Source organism: Sapajus apella, unplaced genomic scaffold (assembly GCF_009761245.1).
Source record: "Sapajus apella isolate SASKATOON/1434 unplaced genomic scaffold, GSC_monkey_1.0 scaffold351, whole genome shotgun sequence".
In the NCBI taxonomy this organism is placed as follows: Eukaryota; Metazoa; Chordata; class Mammalia; order Primates; family Cebidae; genus Sapajus; species Sapajus apella.
Genome location: NW_022437291.1, coordinates 3,777 through 22,376, shown reverse-complemented (window position 1 = coordinate 22,376; position 18,600 = coordinate 3,777). Strand labels below are relative to the sequence as shown.

The window sequence follows — 18,600 nt, the reverse complement described above, 5'->3', positions numbered from 1 at the left end:
GGAGAACCGCGGCTCCGGGGCGCCGACAAAGCAGCCGCACGGGGCAAAGCAGCGGCGCTGGCTGGCGCTGGCCGAAACAGCCGCGCTGGCCACAACAGCTGCGCTGGCGACCGTGGCACACCTCTGCCCGGGAATTTCCTAGTCTGTGGGCAATAAAAACGCGGCGTCCACTCACCCTCTGCGCTTTCACTGGGAGCTGCAATCCTGAGCTGTTCCTAAACGGCCATCTTGGATCCAACCAAAAATGACATTCTGACATTTTTTTTTTCTGAAAAATATTACATGTTTTATTATCCTGTCCCCAGAGGGTGGTTTATCCAGAAACCGAGGAAAAAAAACAGTCATCAGAAAAAACTCAAAAAAAAAAAAAAAAAAGGTAGGGGGAGCAAAACCATCAACCACCAGGCAGCCACGCCAGCAGCCTACCTCCACCTCCGGAGGGTCCCCAGAGCCCCATGCCCAATGCAGACCCAGAGGAGCATCAGGGAGGGGATAGGCTGTGTCTTCATTGCGAGAGCAGGAGAGACAGCAGAGATATGTTGCTAGGTGAATATATATTTATATAATAAATCCGTAAGTTAATAAAGTAAATAGTAATTCTCTGAAATTTTTTTTAGTTTTATGGCTTTGTGGGGGTTTTTTTTGGTTTTTGTTGTTTTTTTTTTTTTTTTTTTTTTTTTTTTTTTTGGTCCTTAGAAAATCGGAGACATGTGAGGCCAGACAAAGCAAGGCTGGGCCTGGTGGGATTCGGAGGGGCCCCGTCTGCTAATCCAGCTCCTCTGCTGTGAAAGCAGGGAGCTGGGTGGGGCCCCCATCTCCTGGCAATGGCAAGTGAGTATGGAGCAGGGAGTGGAGAGGGGCTGGGTGGGGACCCAGCTGTTGGGTGGTGGTGGCGCCCTCTGCTGGCCCCAAGCAGTTCCTGGACAAGGCACATGGGGCTTTGAACTGGATGGGGGAGGCCTTGAAGGGACCTCAGGGGCAAAGAAAGAGACCCAGGTGTGGTGGGGCATTCTTGCACTGCATGGATCTCCTTGAAACATGTGGGGGAGCATCTCCTTCATAGCTCCTTTGGGCCTCCCTTTTTGAAAGTGATTTAGGGACGATCTTAATCACATCAGCTGTGTCATCAAGGAATGGACAGTAGCTCAGATAAAGGCCACTGTGAAACGCAAGGTATATGAAGACTCTGGCATCCCCCTTCCAGCTGAGTCACCCAAGAAAGGGCCCAAGAAGGTGGCATCTGGTGTCTTGTCACCTCCAGCTGCTCCTCCTCCCAGCAGCTCCAGTGTCCCTGAGGCCAGGGGTCCCCCCCATAAAGAAACAGAAGGCTGATGTGACACTCAGTGCTCTGAACGACTCCGACGCCAACAGTGACCTGGTGGATATTGAAGGGCTAGGAGAGGCTCCTCCAGCTAAGAAACTCAACTTCGACCAGGCCTGACCCTGGATTCTGGCCTTCTCATAACTTCTGCTGATCCTCCTCTCCTCTCCTGCTGAGGCTTCCACCTCTGACCCCTCTCTCTGTTCATGCCAGACCTGTGGATCGCCTGGGACTCTGAGCAAGGCCTGTACGAGAGAGGGCTGAAAGGCTGCTGGGGCTGCCACCTCGCTGTTCCCACATAAGCATCTGCTCCCAACCCCTTTAACCTTCATCTGATGGACATTTTTTATACAGAAAATAATAAAGATTTCCCTCTCAGGAAAAAAAAAAAAAAATTTACTTTTTTTTTTTTTTTTTTTAGTATTGTTAACTTTCTTTACACGAGTCAATCATTTCTACTACCAAAGATTTAGAAACTATGGATGAACAAAATGAGTCTCCTTATATTGTTCATTTTGAGCCTACATAGACATAGAGAGCAAATATGTCAAAACCGTATTCAAATAAACTCTTTTTAGAGTGAATATCCAGAGCTGGGACAGATTCAGCAGACCTTCTATATCCCTTAATTCTGTCCAGTGAAAATCAGTGACCCTGAGGCACTGCCAGGTTCTAAAGTGCCTTTGGGATCATCAGAGACAGGTTATAAATAATGGAAAATCTTGATCTGGATGTCAGTATATCAAATCTATCAAATCCATTGACAGATCAGTGGTGCTATACTGGAAATGGCTACTCCTTTGGATGAAAGACCTCATTTCCCAGTTGCTTGGAACAAAATAGAATTTACATATTGCTGTAAGAAGGGAGAGACAGTAGTTGTTGGTAGAAACATAGAGAAGGATGCCCAAGAATAATTCTGTCTGGATTAAAGATCCCAGGGGAGTGACAGGGTGCCATTTCTGTACCGAGGTGAATATAATTTGCATGTTGAGTGCGGTAACTAAGAACAAAGAACTCTTGACTCCACAAATTAAACCATCCTGTTTTCTGTTTGCCTGTGGGGAAAAAAAAAATGCCAATCAGTGGCATTTTTTTTTTTAATTTAGAAAGTTTATTTTGCCAAGGTTGGGGACACACCTGTGACACTGCCTCAGGAAGTCCTGACGACATGTGGCCAAGGTGGTCGGGGCATAGTTTGGTTTTATACATTTTAGGGAGACATAAGGCATCAATCAATATATGGAAGAAGTACATTGGTTCAGTCTGGAAAGGCCGGACAACTTGAAGTGATGATAAGAAGACTGGAAGCCAGGAAGGGAGCTTCTAGGTCACTTTCTGCTGCAAGCTCTGGTAGCGCTGGGTGAGTTCTGTGAGGTTCCTCTCCAGCTCCGAGGCCTTGGCTCTCAACTCTTCTGCAAACTTTGTCCTGGCTCCTTCCTTCAGGTGCTTCCATTCTTTTGAGAAAGCGGCCAAGTCAAAACCAAGGGAGAAGGCGGCCATCGTACCTCCCAGCATGCGAGCACTTTTGGTCATTGCCAACGTTGTCCCTGCAAAGGCCTTTTGCGCCTGTGCGGTGGTCCGGGAGGAGACTCTGCCAGTGGTCAGAAGACACTTGGTGGCATTGGCCAAGTGTGGGTTGGCTCTGACTTTCTGAAATGCACGGACGTTTTGTCTGGCGTTCCTCACGGTGTTGATAACGTTAGTGATAATCTTTACAGTGGCCCCGACATAGTCTGCCTCCTCTTCCTCAGCTTCCCTGTCCTGTACCAGGACAGAGACACCACCATCTGGGGAAAAGCTGCTCCGGCCGAAGAGGAAAAGACAGGAAAAGTGAAGTACTGGCGGCTGGCCAAGTATTTCTTCAATAAAGAAGGAGATTTTAACAATCTAACAGCTGCTGCATTTCACAAGAAGTCTCATCTCTTGGTCACTGGCTTTGCTTCTGGAATCTTCCATCTTCATGAGCTGCTGGAATTCAACCTCATCCACTCGCTGAGCATCTCAGATCAAAGCATCGCCTCAGTGGCCATCAACAGCTCTGGGGACTGGATCGCCTTTGGCTGTTCACGTCTGGGCCAGCTGCTGGTGTGGGAGTGGCAGAGCGAGTCCTACGTGCTCAAGCAGCAGGGCCACTTCAACAGCATGGTGGCCCTGGCCTACTCGCCTGATGGACAGTACATCGTGACCGGCGGGGACGACAGCAAGGTCAAAGTGTGGAACACCCTCAGTGGCTTCTGCTTTGTCACTTTCATGGAGCACTCCAGCGGGGTGACTGGTGTGACCTTTACTGCCACCGGCTATGTCGTGGTGACCTCATCCATGGACGGGACCGTGCGAGCCTTTGACCTTCACAGGTACCGAAACTTCCGCACCTTCACCTCCCCACGCCCCACCCAGTTCTCCTGTGTGGCGGTGGATGCGAGTGGGGAGATCGTCTCTGCGGGGGCGCAAGACTTGTTTGAGATCTTTGTGTGGTCCATGCAGACAGGCAGGCTCCTTGATGTTTTGTCCGGACACGAGGGGCCCATCAGTGGTCTGTGTTTTAACCCAATGAAGTCCATCCTGGCCAGTGCCTCCTGGGACAAGACGGTGCGGCTGTGGGACATGTTTGACAGCTGGAGGACCAAGGAGACACTGGCCCTGACCTCTGACACCTTGGCTGTGACCTTTCTCCCTGATGGTGCGGAGCTGGCTGTGGCCATGCTGAACTCACAGATCACCTTCTGGGACCCCGAGAATGCAGTGCAGACGGGCTCCATCGAGGGCAGGCACGACCTGAAGATGGGCAGGATGGAGCTGGACAAGATTACAGCCAAGCACTCAGCCAAGGGGAAAGCCTTCAGCATCCTGTGCTACTCCGCAGACGGTCAGAGCATCCTCGCGGGAGGCATGTACAAGTTTGTGTGCATCTACCACGTCTGCGAGCAGATTCTCATGAAGAGGTTCGAGATCTCTTGTAACCTGTCTCTGCACGCCATGGAGGAATTTTTGAACTGAAGAAAAATGACAGAGTTTGGCAACCTGGCACTAATTGATCAAGATGCTGGGCAGGAGGATGGAGTGGCGATACCACTGCCAAGCGTCAAGAAAGGTGACATGAGTTCTCAGCACTTCAAACCTGAGATCAGGGTGACCTCAGTTCACTTCTCTCCCACTGGGCGCTGCTGGGCGGCCGCCACCACGGAGGGGCTCCTCATCTACTCCCTGGACACGCGCGTGCTCTTCGACCCATTCGAGCTGGACACCAGCGTCACCCCCAGGCGGGTGCGAGAGGCGCTGCGCTGGCAGGACTTCACCCAGGCCATCCTCATGGCCCTCCGGCTCAACGAGAGCAAGCTGGTGCAGGAGGCCCTGGAGGCGGTGCCTAGGGACGAGATTGAAGTGGTCAGCTCCTCCCTTCCTGAATTATATGTGGAGAAAGTGCTTGAGTTCTTAGCTTCCTCCTTTGAAGTGTCTCGCCACGTGGAATTCTACCTCCTCTGGACTCAGAAACTGCTCATGTTGCATGGACAGAAGCTGAAGTCCAGAGCCGGGACCCTGCTGCCTGTGATTCAGTTCCTCCAGAAGAGGATCCAGCGGCACCTGGACGACCTGTCAAAACTCTGTGGCTGGAACCGCTATAACATGCAGTACGCACTAGCAGTTTCCCAGCATCGTGGCACAAAACGCCCCCTGGAGCCGCTGGGAAGTGAGGAGGAGGAGGCAGAAGCACCTGAAGAGGACAGCTTGCACCTGCTCAGAGGAGCAGGCAGAGACTCGAAAGAAGAGATGCTGGCCTAGAGCCGGCCGGCTGCAGCGCAGATTGTGCCGGCTAAGACCTGCCAGGGACATGGGACCATCATGCCACCTGGGCCAGCAAAGAGGAGCGGTCCAGAGAGCAGCTGAAATACTGTCACTGGTGGTAGGGACTTGCTTTTCTGCAAAGGAAACATGAAGCTCATCAGGACAGCGAGCTGACGGGCCATACCAGGGGCCGGCACGCACTGGCACCGGCACCAGGAGCGGGGCTGTGTAAACAGTGAGGAATTCTGAAAATGCCTCTCAGAAAGGTCAATAGCTTCACGTGAACTTTGTATGAGACTTATTTATATCTCTAATATAAAGGTTTGATATAGGACTTAGAGATAAAAAAGATGGAGTTTTCTAACATGTGAGGATTAAGTCTACACTTCAAATTAAAAAGGCTTATGTTGAAAAAAAGAAAAAAAAACTTGGAGGCAGGAAGTACCGTAAACAATTCCGGAGGATCGGAATGAGCAGGTCTCGTGATTGGTGCTCAGGGCGTCACTGGATTATCTCCTGTTGAGAGCAAGAGATTCATTTTGACATAGAGTGAATGCATCTTTCCCTCCCCCTCTCCCTGCTACCATTATATTTTGGGGTTATGTTTTGCTTCTTGAAGCTGGAAATGCCAGTTCTCTAATTTGGTTTTCTTCTTTGGGAAACCAGACATACAAATGAGTATCAATTAGGTTTTTTTTTTTTTTTGAACCCAAATAATAAAACTTTTAATAAATGCCACAACTATACTGTTACCTGTATTTGTACCTTTCACAAGGGTCTAGGTTCAAAATAAGCTCAAAACACAGCACTCACCACTTCAACAGCAGATCAAAGTCAAATGGAAAACTTGTGGCATATTCTTTGGAGGATGTACTAGGACCCGAGAAACAACATGTTCCTGGTTGATACGTCCACAAAAAAGTTAAACGTAAGATTTTATGGACAAAATTTACAAATTTAAATGATGAATATGTTAATGGTTTTCAGAGTAGTACCTATATTTGATGTACAAGGTTCATGCGTGTGTACTTTTAATTCCTTAGAGAGCAAGGTGTAAGTCACCATTCTCCTCTAATTTTTGAAATAATCTTAAACTGCGCAATCCAGATTCTCGCTCTCCATTTTTCCACAAAATAATGAGATGATCAGCAGAGCATGTCACCAGTCCATGATGTTCAAAGTATAGAAACACCTCCACAGATGATGAGTGTCCAATCAAATCTCCAGTAAGCTCCAGTGAACATGAAATAGCATTTTCTTGCTGCTTTTTAACAGGTTGGCTGGCTTGTTTGTTGACTCTTCCAAATCCCCCATGTTTAAAAAACCTGTTGGTACAGGCTCAGCTGCAAGCTGCTGTTTTTCTCGTAACTCCCAAATACGTACACTGCCATCTTCTGAGCATGAGAACAACTGCCTGTTTGGAAGTTTGGCAATGTGCAGGACATTGGAGTCATGTGCAGTTTTCTGGCAGGCAATCACACGCTTCATTTGAAGGTTATACATGTATAAACCCCTTCCAACTGCAGCAAATACATTCTCTTCATCACATGTGAAATGATGAATAGAAATGTCATTTGATTTCTGACAGAGTTTTATTTCCTGTTGGGTGTCCAGTTGTGGAGATGGGTCCCAGAAGTTGCGTTCGTAGGCCTGCACGGTCCAGTCCAGGGCGTCCCAGATGATCAGCTCTCCAATGTGGGAGCCAGTGACAAAACTCAAATCATTGACATTAATCAATGAGAGAATATTGTCCTGGTGATCAAGGAGGCGCTCAACTTCAAGAATATCCCATTCTAGTGATCCTTCTGTGGGTGCTACCAACCTAAAAATTATCAGTTCTTTGCCAACTGCTGCCACAACACAGTTCTTAGGTATTTCAACCAAAGCACTAATACCTGTATCAGAAAGGTGGCTAGTCTTACACAGGAGATCTAATTTTCGGTTCCACACACACACACACACAGGTCATTCCCACCAGAAAGCCAAACATCTACTCTCTGAAGAACAGTCAAACACTTTACAGTAGACTGGAAGCAAGATATTCTCTGAACTTGTCTGCCGTTATCACTGTCCCACACAATAACTGTTCTATCAGCAGAGGCTGTCAAGATGAGTTGTTTTTCTTCACAAGATTCCAAGGAAGGAAATGAAATAATAGCTGTTATCTTTTGAGTGTGTCCATTCAGTTCTAGAAGTTTTTCACCTGTCTGGGCATTCCACACAACTATAGTTCCATCATCACCAGCAGATGCAAATCTGTAGCCATCTAACTGTACCAGAAACCGTACAATCTCATGGTGAGCTTTCAGTACAAGCAACTCAGTGTAGGGGCTCTAGGTTTGTTCTTCAACCTATTGTCTGTAAAGGAGATTTCTCGGCCAGTCTCTGCGGTTCTCTGCCTCCCCCCATCAGCCATCGCAACATCCAGGCAGCGCCGGCGTCTCTCTCGGTCTCGCCAGAGTCCGCCCTGGGATCGGCCTCCACCTTCCTCCCCCGCTGCAGCGCAACAGAGACGCTAATACTTCCCGCCCAAGAGTTGCTCAGGGTCCGGAGGAACGCAGACCACAATGGAGGGAGGAGGATATTTGTCCCCAGAGCGCTCCCGTATCCAGCCACCAAAGCTTAGTTTGGGCAGTCGCTTGGGGAGCGGAGGCCTAAGGCGAAGGCGGCTCCGGCGATTCCGGGGCGCGCGCTGCTCCTAGTGAGCACGCGCGGGGGCGGTTTGTTCTTCGCCTATTGTCTGTAAAGGAGATTTCTCGGCCAATCCCTGCGGTTCTCGGCCTCCCCCGAGATCGAGGGAGGGGGACAGTACTGATCGCGACGCGCAGTCCCGAGGAGATCCGAGGTGGTGGTCTCCTCAAGTACTGCCACCTCCTGGTGCGGGGCTTTCGGCCCGGCCCAGCACCGACGTGCGCGCCCTGCAAAGCTACATGTGCTCCCGCTTCTTCATCGACTTTCCGGACCTGGTGGAGCAGCGGCGCACCCTGGAGCGCTACCTGGAGGCCCACTTCGGTGGAGCTGATGCCGCCCGCCGCTACTCCTGTCTGGTGACACTACACCGGGTGGTCAACGAGAGTACCGTGTGCCTCATGAACCATGAGCGCAGCCAGACGCTGGGCCTCATTGCTGCACTGGCGCTGCAGGCACTGGCTGAGCAGGGCCCCGCTGCCACTGCCGCCCTGGCCTGGCGCCTGCCAGGCACCGACAGGCTCGTGCCAGCCACTGTCAATTACTACGTGACCCCTGTGCAGCCTCTCCTGGCTCGTGCCTATCCCACCTGGCTGCCTTGTAACTGACTCAGACCCTGGCCAGAAGGGAAGGACTAGGTCTCACGGGGTGGGGTGGGGCCTCCAAGAGTGTGTGGAGGACATGACCAGGGACAGGCAGCCTGTGCCAGGTGACCCAGCACTGCAGGGTTGGGCCTTCTATTGAACAAACTAGACTTCCCCGAGCACGAGGCCGCTGTGGGCTTAAGGCTAGGCTGGGGTTCTCAGCTGGAGGACACTTTGGTTATTGCATCACACTTTTGGACCCAGCATGACAGTGGGGTGCAGGAGCCATTTGTCTTGGAGGTCAATTGCCTTCAGGAGACAAAGCAAGTTTGGGGTGGTAGCCTTAATCCCCAGCACCTCAGATTGATTCCCATGGCCCACAAGGGTCTTTTTGACTAGGGCCGGCCTGTGGTGATCCCGGCAGCTTTGGAGGGCCTGCAGCCCACACACTGACTGATATATGGTATGTTATAGGGACTTGTCTCTTTGGGTTAGGCTGGGCCACCACCGGGCCTGATGGTCCAACTTGGGTAATCACTAGGGGGAGGGAAACTGAGACATGAGGCAGCTACCTGGGTTTGGGGAGAGCTGGGTTTAGCCTGTTTCTCTGAAATAGATACCCTAAGCTGTGAAGCCTTCCTCTTGAAGGGTTGAGGTGGCAGTGCACAGGAGCCAAGCAGCCCAGGGTGGGTCACAGCCCAGGCCCTTCTAGGGAGTCACTCCTTTCCCCCTTGCATTGCAAGAAGCCCTCCTGCCTGGGAGCTTGTTCTTTGGAGGGTGCTGAGCCTAAATTTGCCACAGTCAAGTCAACATTCCTGCCCCACTGGCTTGGTTACAGGGCTCTCACGTGGGGGAGGGGAGCCCTGTAACTGCCTTGCGGTTTTGTTTGGATTTGTTCCTATTTTGCACTCCTAACACCTGCCAATAAAGACTGTCTACACTGAAAAAAAAAAATAAATAAAAAAAGACTGTCTACACTGAAAAAAAAAAAAAAAAAAAAAAAAAAACACAAACACAGGCTATAGCCTCTGCTTTGTGATGCTGTAGCCAGGACCCTGCAGACCTCAGTTCTGCTTTGCCAGCTGGCTTCCTACTAGACTCTGCCAGTATGGGGAGGGAGCCACTATAGGGAAACTGGAAGGCTGCTGTAATAAAATACCATAAACTAGATAACTTACGAACAAACAACAGACATTTATTTTTCATAATTCTGGAGGCTGAGAAGTCCATGATCAAGGCATCAGCAGATTCATTGTCTGTGTAGGGCCTGCCTTCTGGTTCGCAGATGTCAACTTCTCACTGTGTTTCACATGACAGAAGGAACGCAGCAGCTCTCTGGGGCTTCTTTTATAAAAGGGCATTAATGCCATGCATAAGGGCTCTGCCCTGATGACTGAATCATCTCCCAATGGCCCCACCTCCTAATACCATCACGTTGGTGAGGAAGTTTCAATAAGTAACTCTTGAGGGGAAACAGACATTCCAACCGTAGCAGCAATCCTTTATGTTAAATTCTCTTTGCTCAAACAACTGGAACAGGTGTTGTCTCCTGATTGGACCCCAACCAATTTAAACCATTTCACTAACATCATCATAAAATATTGGGACACAAAAAGTGCTATTTGGTTCCTTTCAATGATACTGTAGTACATAATGGGAAAAAGGCATTCTGTATCTCATCTCATGGTAAATGATGCAACTGTATTCTGTAGATGAAATGGTACCTGACTGAACAGATGGTAGTGTTCAGCTGTGTACATATAATGTGGTGCTGCATTATGTGCATGGCAGACCTGGCCTGGATATGCCCAGGGGACACAACAGTGCCTACCGGATGTGGTGATAACCAGTGCAGGAGCACACACAACAAAATGGGATCAAAACCATTAATGATGGTGAATTCTCTTCTTCTACTCTGACTTTCTTGGTGAAAAGTAACCAGATTTCTTAGTGAGCTCATGTAAGACAGCCTTTGAGAACACCTAGAAACACAGGGGACAGGTTTGTGGATAGTTAAGAAACAGTATTAGCAAGTAACAGAAAGATCCATTGAAATCAGGATTACCCTAGTTAGCTATAGGTATGTTTTAAATTTTAGTATTAACAACCATAACCTTTAAAATAGAAGATATTAAATACTCTTATTTTTGTCTCTCTAGTTTTGCCATTTTAATATCCTTATTTGCTATTAATCTAGTTCTTTGACTAGAACACAAATCTACAAAGTGGTTTAGTTAGCCTGATTCGCAGCTCCGATCTGCATAGGAGCCAGTGGAGAAAAGAATCAAGGACTTGGAGTTTCAAATACAAGTACAGGAGCTCTCAGCATCTTTCAAACCTCTTGGCTCAAGGGGTAGCAAGCAAGGTTGAGTGCTTATCATCTTTTTTCTGCCCCTTTCTTGAGCCCCATTCTTCTTCCACATTCTATGGTCTTGTTAGAGTTTATGGATGTTCAGAATGTAATATTGACTAATGGTGTCTCCACTATGCTTTCCTAGTTTCTCCTTTATTAAAGTTTGTATCTTTTCTTCCTGAAAAATTGGTTTAATTTTTTTTCATGATTGTTGACTTGGGAAGTCTGTGGATATGTGTGGCTGCCTCCCCATCAGCCATTACCTTTACACTTCCCAAATTGTGCACTGAAGTGGCCTGGGGCACCACAGAGGATTCAGAGGACAGTAGAATATTTATACATTTCAAGAGAAGCATTGTGACATTAATTGGACACTGCATGAACTATTATTATTGAGTTGTTTGAATGTGGCTACATAATAAAAGAAAGAAAAAAGGACCTTTTTGATGTTTCTTTTGATTCATGGGCCCTATGAAAAAATCATTGAGGCACTAAGGGAACTGGGAACAGAGTAAGTTTGGGAACCTCTGCATTACCCTCTTCCCAACAACTCATGTCTCTTTAGGGGGTCCATATAGATATGGGACCTTTTTTACCCCCAGATTCAAGAGATAGAACATAGGATAAAAGTAAATTAATCACTTCAATCTATGCTGCTGGGCTTGATAAGTAAACTAAGAGATGAAGATGTGATTCACAACAGATTAGAGTAAAACTCAGGTTACTTTCTTGGAATGCTGTAACAATCTCAGTATCTCTTTCTCCTTCTTCTCCTTCCTCCTCCTCCTCCTCCTCCTCCTCCTCCTCCTCCTCCTTCTTCTTCTTCTCCTTCTTCTTCTTCCTCATCCTCCTTCTTTTCTTCTTCTTCCTTCTCCTCCTCCTCCTCCTTTTCTCTTTCTCTCTCCCCCTCTTCCTCCCTCCATTTCTCTCTCTCTCTCCCTCTTCCCCCCCCCGTCTCCCTTTCTCTCTCTCTGTTATTCTCTGGCTAAAAAAGCGTGTAGCTACTGAGGCATTTGACAACCATCTTTTCACAACATGAGAGCTAGCCTTTGGATGAAGGTGACACTACAGAAGGTAGAGAGACTCACAAAACTTGAGCCACTTGATCAAGCCCTGCCTGAAGCCTGTAATTCTTTTTATTTATATATTATTTATTTATTATTATTATGTTTATACATAACTGGATTTGACATACTAATATGCAATTTGGGAATTTTGCATCTGTTTTCCAAGAGATAAATTGGCTTGTAATTTCCTTGTAATGTCTTTACCAGGTTTTGGTCTCAAGATTATCTTGGTCTCATCAAAGAGTTGTAATCTGTAACTATTTTCTTCACATTATAGCAAGTCAAATCCAGTTATATATAAATTATATCATTTTTGTCAAATTTCTTGAGACTTCTTTTTTTGGCACAAGATCTTGCTCTGTCACCCAGGCTCCAGGCTGCCATGCAGTGGCATGAACACAGCTTAATGCAGATTCGACCTCCCAAGCTCAAGAGATCTTCCTACTTCAACCTCCTGAGTAGCACGCCACCACACCTGACTAATTTTTTACTTTTTTGTAGAAATGAAGTTTCATCATGTTGCTTTGGCTGTTCTCCAACTCCTGGGCTCAAGTGATCCCCCCATCTCACCTCCCATGTGCTGGCATTACAGGCATGAGTCACTGTGCCCAGCCTGTTGAGACATTTTTAATGCTCCATAATACTGTTGAATTTGGTAAATACTTCATGGACACTTGAATATAATATGAATTCTCCTTTTAGATATGTTAATTAGACCAAGTTGTTAATTGTGTTGTTCAGATTTTTATGATCTTACCAAAGTTTGATTTGCTTGCTCTGTCACCTATTTAGACAACTGTGTTAAAATTCCTCTGTAATTATAATTTGGTCAGTTTATTCTTTTGGTGATTTCTGATGTATTCATTTTGAATTTTGGTCTTTGAATACATACAAATTTAGAAATTTTGTATTTCCTGGTGGATTGAATCCTTTATTATTATGAAAAGTCCTTCATTATCTCTTGTAATGTTTCCTGTCCTAGTAGAACTAAAACAACTATTTTTTTCATACTTTGACCTGTGTCCTAATATTTAAATATATCTCTTGTAAAAGAAACACAGATTTTTTGTTTGTTTTGTTATTCTTTGTTTTCCTCTAGTCTGAAAATCTTAGTCCTTTACTTGGAATATTTTATTCACTTACATTTATTGTAATTATTGACATCCTTGGGTTTAAATCGTCCCTCTTTCTTTTCTTTTTTTTTTTCTATCTGACACACTTTTTTTTTCTTCTTCTTTCTTGTCCACTTTTTTATTAACCAGTTTACTATTTTGTTTCAACTGTTAACTTGTTAGATATTCATTTTTTAACTCTCCTTCAGTAACTACCTTAGAGATTACAGTTCACATTTCTGCCTTATTTTAAGTTAATATAGATTATTACTTTTAATACTTCCCTGATAATGCTAGGATCTAATAACTCTTAGATTCAATTTATCCCTGTTTGCTTTTAAACTTATTCTTATTTGCCTTTTAATTCTTCATATAGTTTAAACTCTGTTAAGACTCAGCATTATTGCCTTGTACAGACAATATTCAATTGTAAATATATGTATCAAATATTTTTATTCTTTCTCTTGCTTTTTATAACTTAATGGTATTTTTCTCTTTGATCATTTTCTTTCTCTCTGAAGAACTCAGTATTCTTGATCTGCTTGTCTATTGACAACAGATTATCTTAGTGTCAGTTTTTGTACTCCTGAAAGGTCTTTATATCCCTTAAAAATTCTGAAGGACTTAGGGGAGTACAGTTTTTGATCAGCAGTTATAATCTTTCAGCACTTTTAGCTCTGTCATACTATTGAATTTTGTTTTCCATTATTACTGTTGAGAAGTCATCAATCAGTTTTGATGCTTTGAAGGTAAAACTTTCTCTCTGGCTGGTTTTAAAATTTTCTTTTTGTCTATGTGTTTTTTGTTTTTTAGCAGTTTTATTCTAGTGTGCCAAGAATATTTAACCTACTTTGTATTTTTCCTTTTAAGGTTTGCAGAACTTAATGATTTGTGTTTGATGCCTTTCATCTTCTGGAATAGTCATTTTTATCTCTTCAAATATTGCTTCAATTTTATTCTCTCTTCCTGTTCCTTCTGAGACTTCAAATTACATGTTTCTTGGACATTTTCACTATGTTCCACATGTATTATTTCATACTCTTTTCTGTATCTTACACTGTTTTTTGTAAGCTCTGTTCTTCAGTATTGAATTGGCCTTGCTTTGGATTTCCTTATGCTTTTAATCTCACACATATAATCTTTTGTCAAGTCCATATGCTGAGTTCTTAATTTCAATCCTTGCCCTTTTTAGTATCTTAGTATATTTTATCCTTTCTTCTATTTCATTAAACATATTAATTATAATTTGTTCAAAGTCCTTGTCTGCTAAATCCCATCACCAAGTCATATAGAGATCGCTTTTATCTACAGATTCTTTATGTTATCACCTTTTTCTTGTCATGTTAAGTCATTTTTTAAAGTGAATTCTGGACATTATATGTTTAAAAAAAAATCAAAGAGGTTCCAGATCACATAATCTTCTCCAGGGAAGTTTCATCTTTCCTTTCTGGATAGATAAAATAAAGACTGATAACAATTACAACCAGGGACTAAGTTTTATTCACACCAAGTAAGAACTCCATTTACCCCTCCAGAGTGTGGCTCTCTAAGGCTTCCACATGGAAACCTGTACTGTACACTGGAGTCTCTCCTGGCTAGTTCTTAACTTTATTATTATTGTCCTGGATCAGAAACTCAGACCTTCTTTTCTGGGGCTTTGTTCTTAGTTTCTTATTTTTCCATCTCATGCAGCTTCAGAATTCAGCAAATATCATGGGGGAAATTTCTTGTGCCAACTCTAATGCTTCACTAATTCCTTTTGACTAAAGATTAGCTCTTCGAATCTCTAATTTTCTAGCCCCAGTACTGTAAGACCACCAGAAACTCTCCTGGTGTCCCCCTGTCCCAGTAGCCCTCTGTCCAGGCAATTCTTAGATTCTAGAATCCAAAATTGGTAAATTTACCCATGGGTAAAAGCAGCTGCAGATTCCGAGCTGGTCTCTCCACAGCTGTCTGTTCCCCAGAATCTTCAGAATCTTGCGCTCCTTCTTCCTGGTTGTTTCAGGAAACAAACCACTGATGCACTGGAATAGATATTTTGTGTATCTCACACAGTTTTTCCTGTGTTTTCTCAGTGGGTGCATTAGTGTACACTAAGCTCCTCTATCATATCCTAAAATGGAAGTTGATTTTCACATTAAACTTTGCAATTGAGCCATGTTTTACAGGAGCCCAGTTTTCCATGTATTGCTGAGTAAGATCAGTAACACTATTAAATACTAAGCACCTTCTGTCAGATGTATTATATGTAATTTAGAAGAAGTCTAGAAGTGATTCATAAAGGGGAGATTATAACATTTTTAATGTTTGCAGTTTTAACAAGGCCTTTCGAGAAAAGTCTGGGTAAATATAAACAAGGTAAGAAAAATACATGTTACAGGAAGGAGGTGCTACTCAACATACAGAAAACACATTATCTCTTTTCCTCCACGTGACACTTTGTAGGATTAGTGACAGGGAAACATCTGACCAGTACCTGAAAGATAAGGAATTCTGCTCACTCATAGAGATAGCCATATTTCTAACGACCAGCATAGGAAGAGCAATATGAGAATCTGCTGTCCTTAGAAAAGGAAAGCCAAAGAAATAAAAGCCCCCTCTCAATGAACACCAAATTGGCAATGAAGGTAAGCTACTGGAATATAGATACAACATTACATTTAAGTGTAAGTGATAAAGGTTAAGATAAGCTACTTTTCGTACACATAAACAGAAAGAGAAATATGTAGAAGGTTTCCAATTTGCCTTGAAGGTTATCTTTCAAAGTGCAATGGAGTCCTCTGCTTCATATCACTGCTATTCTTTTTTTTATTTTACTTGAGACGGAGTTTCACTCCTGTTTCCTAGGCTGGAGTGTAATGGCATGATCTCAGCTCACCACAACCTCTGCCTCCTGGGGTCAAGCAATTCTCCTGCCTCAGCCTCCCGAGTAGCTGGGATTACAGGTGCACACCACCACGCCTGGTTAATTTTGTATTTTTAATAGAGACGGTGTTTCTACACATTTCTTCTATGGTAATCTTGCTTTTTAATACTTTCTCCCATGCCTCTTTATTAAACATTTCCATTCCCAGTCAGATGTGACCTGTTCTTGCTGTAACACTTTGCTTATGTCTATCCTAGGACTTTTAATATAATTTGCCTTGAAGAAAAATTGTTTGTGTTCTTATGTTATCCTTCTTAGCAGATAGTTAGCTCTTTGAGGAAAAGAACTGTGAACTTGTTTTAACTCCACAGCTGGGTGCGACAGAATCTTGCAAACACTAGTCAGTTAATAAACACTTTTTTACTTAAATATAAGTGGCGTGGCTCCCCTAGGCAGTTCACATCATGGATATTTATTTTCTTCGAGGCCAGCTGGATTGCCTCTGACTCATCACCTTTTTTTAAAGGCTCACCTAATTTGGTGAGGCCCAACCAGGAGAATCTCTCTTTTGATTATACACAGTCAACTTATTATCAACCTAATTGTGGTAGTGATATGTCACCACATTTACAGATTCCCCTGTGCTCAAGGGGAAGGGCACACAGATAACAGGGATCATCATAAAATTCTGCCTGTCATCTCCTCCTCCCATTCTTTGCATCTTTTTTGTATATCTACTCACCCAAATGGTTATCAAAATATGATCCCTGGATTATCAGTACCAGCACCACCTTGAAATTCTTGGAAAAACAAATTCTCAGGCCCCACACCAGATCTACTGCATCAGAAACTCTGGGGATCCAACTGTGTTTTGAGAAGCCCTCTGGGTGATTCTAATGCACACCAAAATTTAAGAGCCACTGCTTCATCCATGGGTCTTTTATTTTAGCACCATTATTATAAGTAATCTTCTCTATTCTCTGCCTTGATTAAAAAAAAACACAACAACAACAACAAAAAAAAAACAGCCTAACCATATTCCACTACCCGCCTTAATCCTTAGCTGATGAGCAGCTCTGGAGGAACATAGATTCTGAACCTTGCCATGCCGGGCGCTCTCCCATATTGACTGTGACTCTCTGGCAGCCCCTGCTTCCACCTTCTTATTTTGGTTGCCATTTGCCTTACAAGAGAAAGCAGAGTAGTAATTCTGTGTACAACACATGTCAACTGAATCAACCGGTAATTTTTCATCCATCTTTTCCCACATCTTTACCCCATTTGAAAAGTCAAAAGGATTATCATGACGTTGGGTTGATTGCTCTATTTCTTGCTATTATCACTGCTGCTGTGTTGGGAAACTAGAGAATTTTCATGTTATAAGTATAACACCTCCTTAGGCTGATAGTAGTTGATTAATCTCAGACATTAGCACTGAAATCCTATAAAAACCCATGTTACGGAACAGAGATCTTGATACATCTACGTAGAGCCATGTTATAAGAATTGGGGTACACTTTGTTTGGGGGTTCTCCATGATATAGGAAGTTAAATGTAAACACTGTGTCTTTGCACCATAATTAAATCTATAGTATAGTTGAGTTGCTGAATAATTGTATTTTATTATACTTTAATAAATTTGAGCATAAAAGTTAACCAATCTCTAATCGGAAGTTTTCTAAATCAAGAACTACTTTACTTAGCAAATTATCTGTATACATTTTTGACATTTTATGAAAAGCAGCTTACAAACTGGCTCACCAGGACATTTCTATAAAAGGAGATCTACTTTTCCATAGACTGTCCTTCTCATGTCATCTTCCACCCCAAGCTGGTTTCATGAGGGTAGGGCTTTCTGTACATTTTGGCTTCTTTTTATTTTATTTTATTTTATTGCATTTTAGATATTGGGGTACAAGTGAAGAACATGCAAGATCGTTGTATAGGTACACATGTGGCAGTGTGATTTGCTGCCTTCTTCCCCATCACCCATATCTGGCATTTCTCTCCATGCTATCTCTCCCCAACTCCCCACCCCCACTGTCCCTCCCCTATTTCCCCCCAATAGACCCAATAGTGTAGTGCTCCCCTCCCTGTGTCCATCTGTTCTCATTGTTCAACACCCACCTATGAGTGAGAACATGCAGTATTTGATTTTCTGTTCTTGTGTCAGTTTGCTGAGAATGGTGGTTTCCAGGTTCATCCATGTCCCTACAGAGGACACGAAACTCATCGTTTTTGATGGCTGCATAGTATTCCATGGTGTATATGTGCCACATTTTCCCTGTCCAATCTATCATCGATGGGCATTTGGGATGGTTCCAGGTCTTTGCTATTGTAAACAGTGCTGCAATGAACATTCATGTGCATGTGTCCTTATAGTAGAACGATTTATAATCCTTTGGATATATACCCAGTAATGGGATTGCTGGGTCAAATGGAATTTCTATTTCTAGGTCCTTGAGGAATCGCCACACTGTTTTCCACAGTGGTTGAATTAATTTACACTCCCACCAACCGTGTAAAAGTGTTCCTATTTCTTCACATCCTCTCCAGCATCTGTTGTCTCCAGATTTTTTAATGACCGCCATTCTAACTGGTGTGAGATGGTATCTCAATGTAGTTTTGATTTCCATTTCTCTAATGACCAGTGATGATCAGCATTTTTTTTATATGTTTGTTGGCCTCATATATGTCTTCTTTTGTAAAGTATCTGTTCATATCCTTTGCCCACTTTTGAATGGGCTTGTTTGTTTTTTTCTTGTAAGTCTGTTTTAGTTCTTAGCAAATTCTGGATATCAGCCCTTTGTCAGATGGGTAGAT

General features: G+C 44.0%; 1 protein-coding gene and 3 pseudogenes across 3 annotated transcripts; 2 read left to right on the top strand and 2 right to left on the bottom strand.

Annotated features, from left to right (window-relative positions):
* The window catches only part of LOC116545737, a 38,505-nt pseudogene extending 36,806 nt beyond the window's left edge, over positions 1 to 1,699 (top strand).
* A 719-nt stretch (positions 1,700 to 2,418) lies between these two features.
* Positions 2,419 to 3,094, bottom strand: LOC116545736 (apolipoprotein L6-like; the record flags this gene model as incomplete). Its single annotated transcript, XM_032272233.1, has 1 exon — positions 2,419 to 3,094. A coding segment is annotated over one exon (447 nt), but the record flags the coding sequence as incomplete, so codon positions are not given.
* Positions 3,095 to 3,097: 3 nt separating this feature from the next.
* LOC116545735 lies at positions 3,098 to 5,517 on the top strand (annotated as a pseudogene). The gene has a single exon (XR_004266425.1). The product of XR_004266425.1 is annotated as a periodic tryptophan protein 2 homolog pseudogene (transcript).
* A 560-nt stretch (positions 5,518 to 6,077) lies between these two features.
* LOC116545738 lies at positions 6,078 to 7,799 on the bottom strand (annotated as a pseudogene). The gene has a single exon (XR_004266426.1). The product of XR_004266426.1 is annotated as a WD repeat-containing protein 41 pseudogene (transcript).
* Positions 7,800 to 18,600: the final 10,801 nt, after the last annotated feature.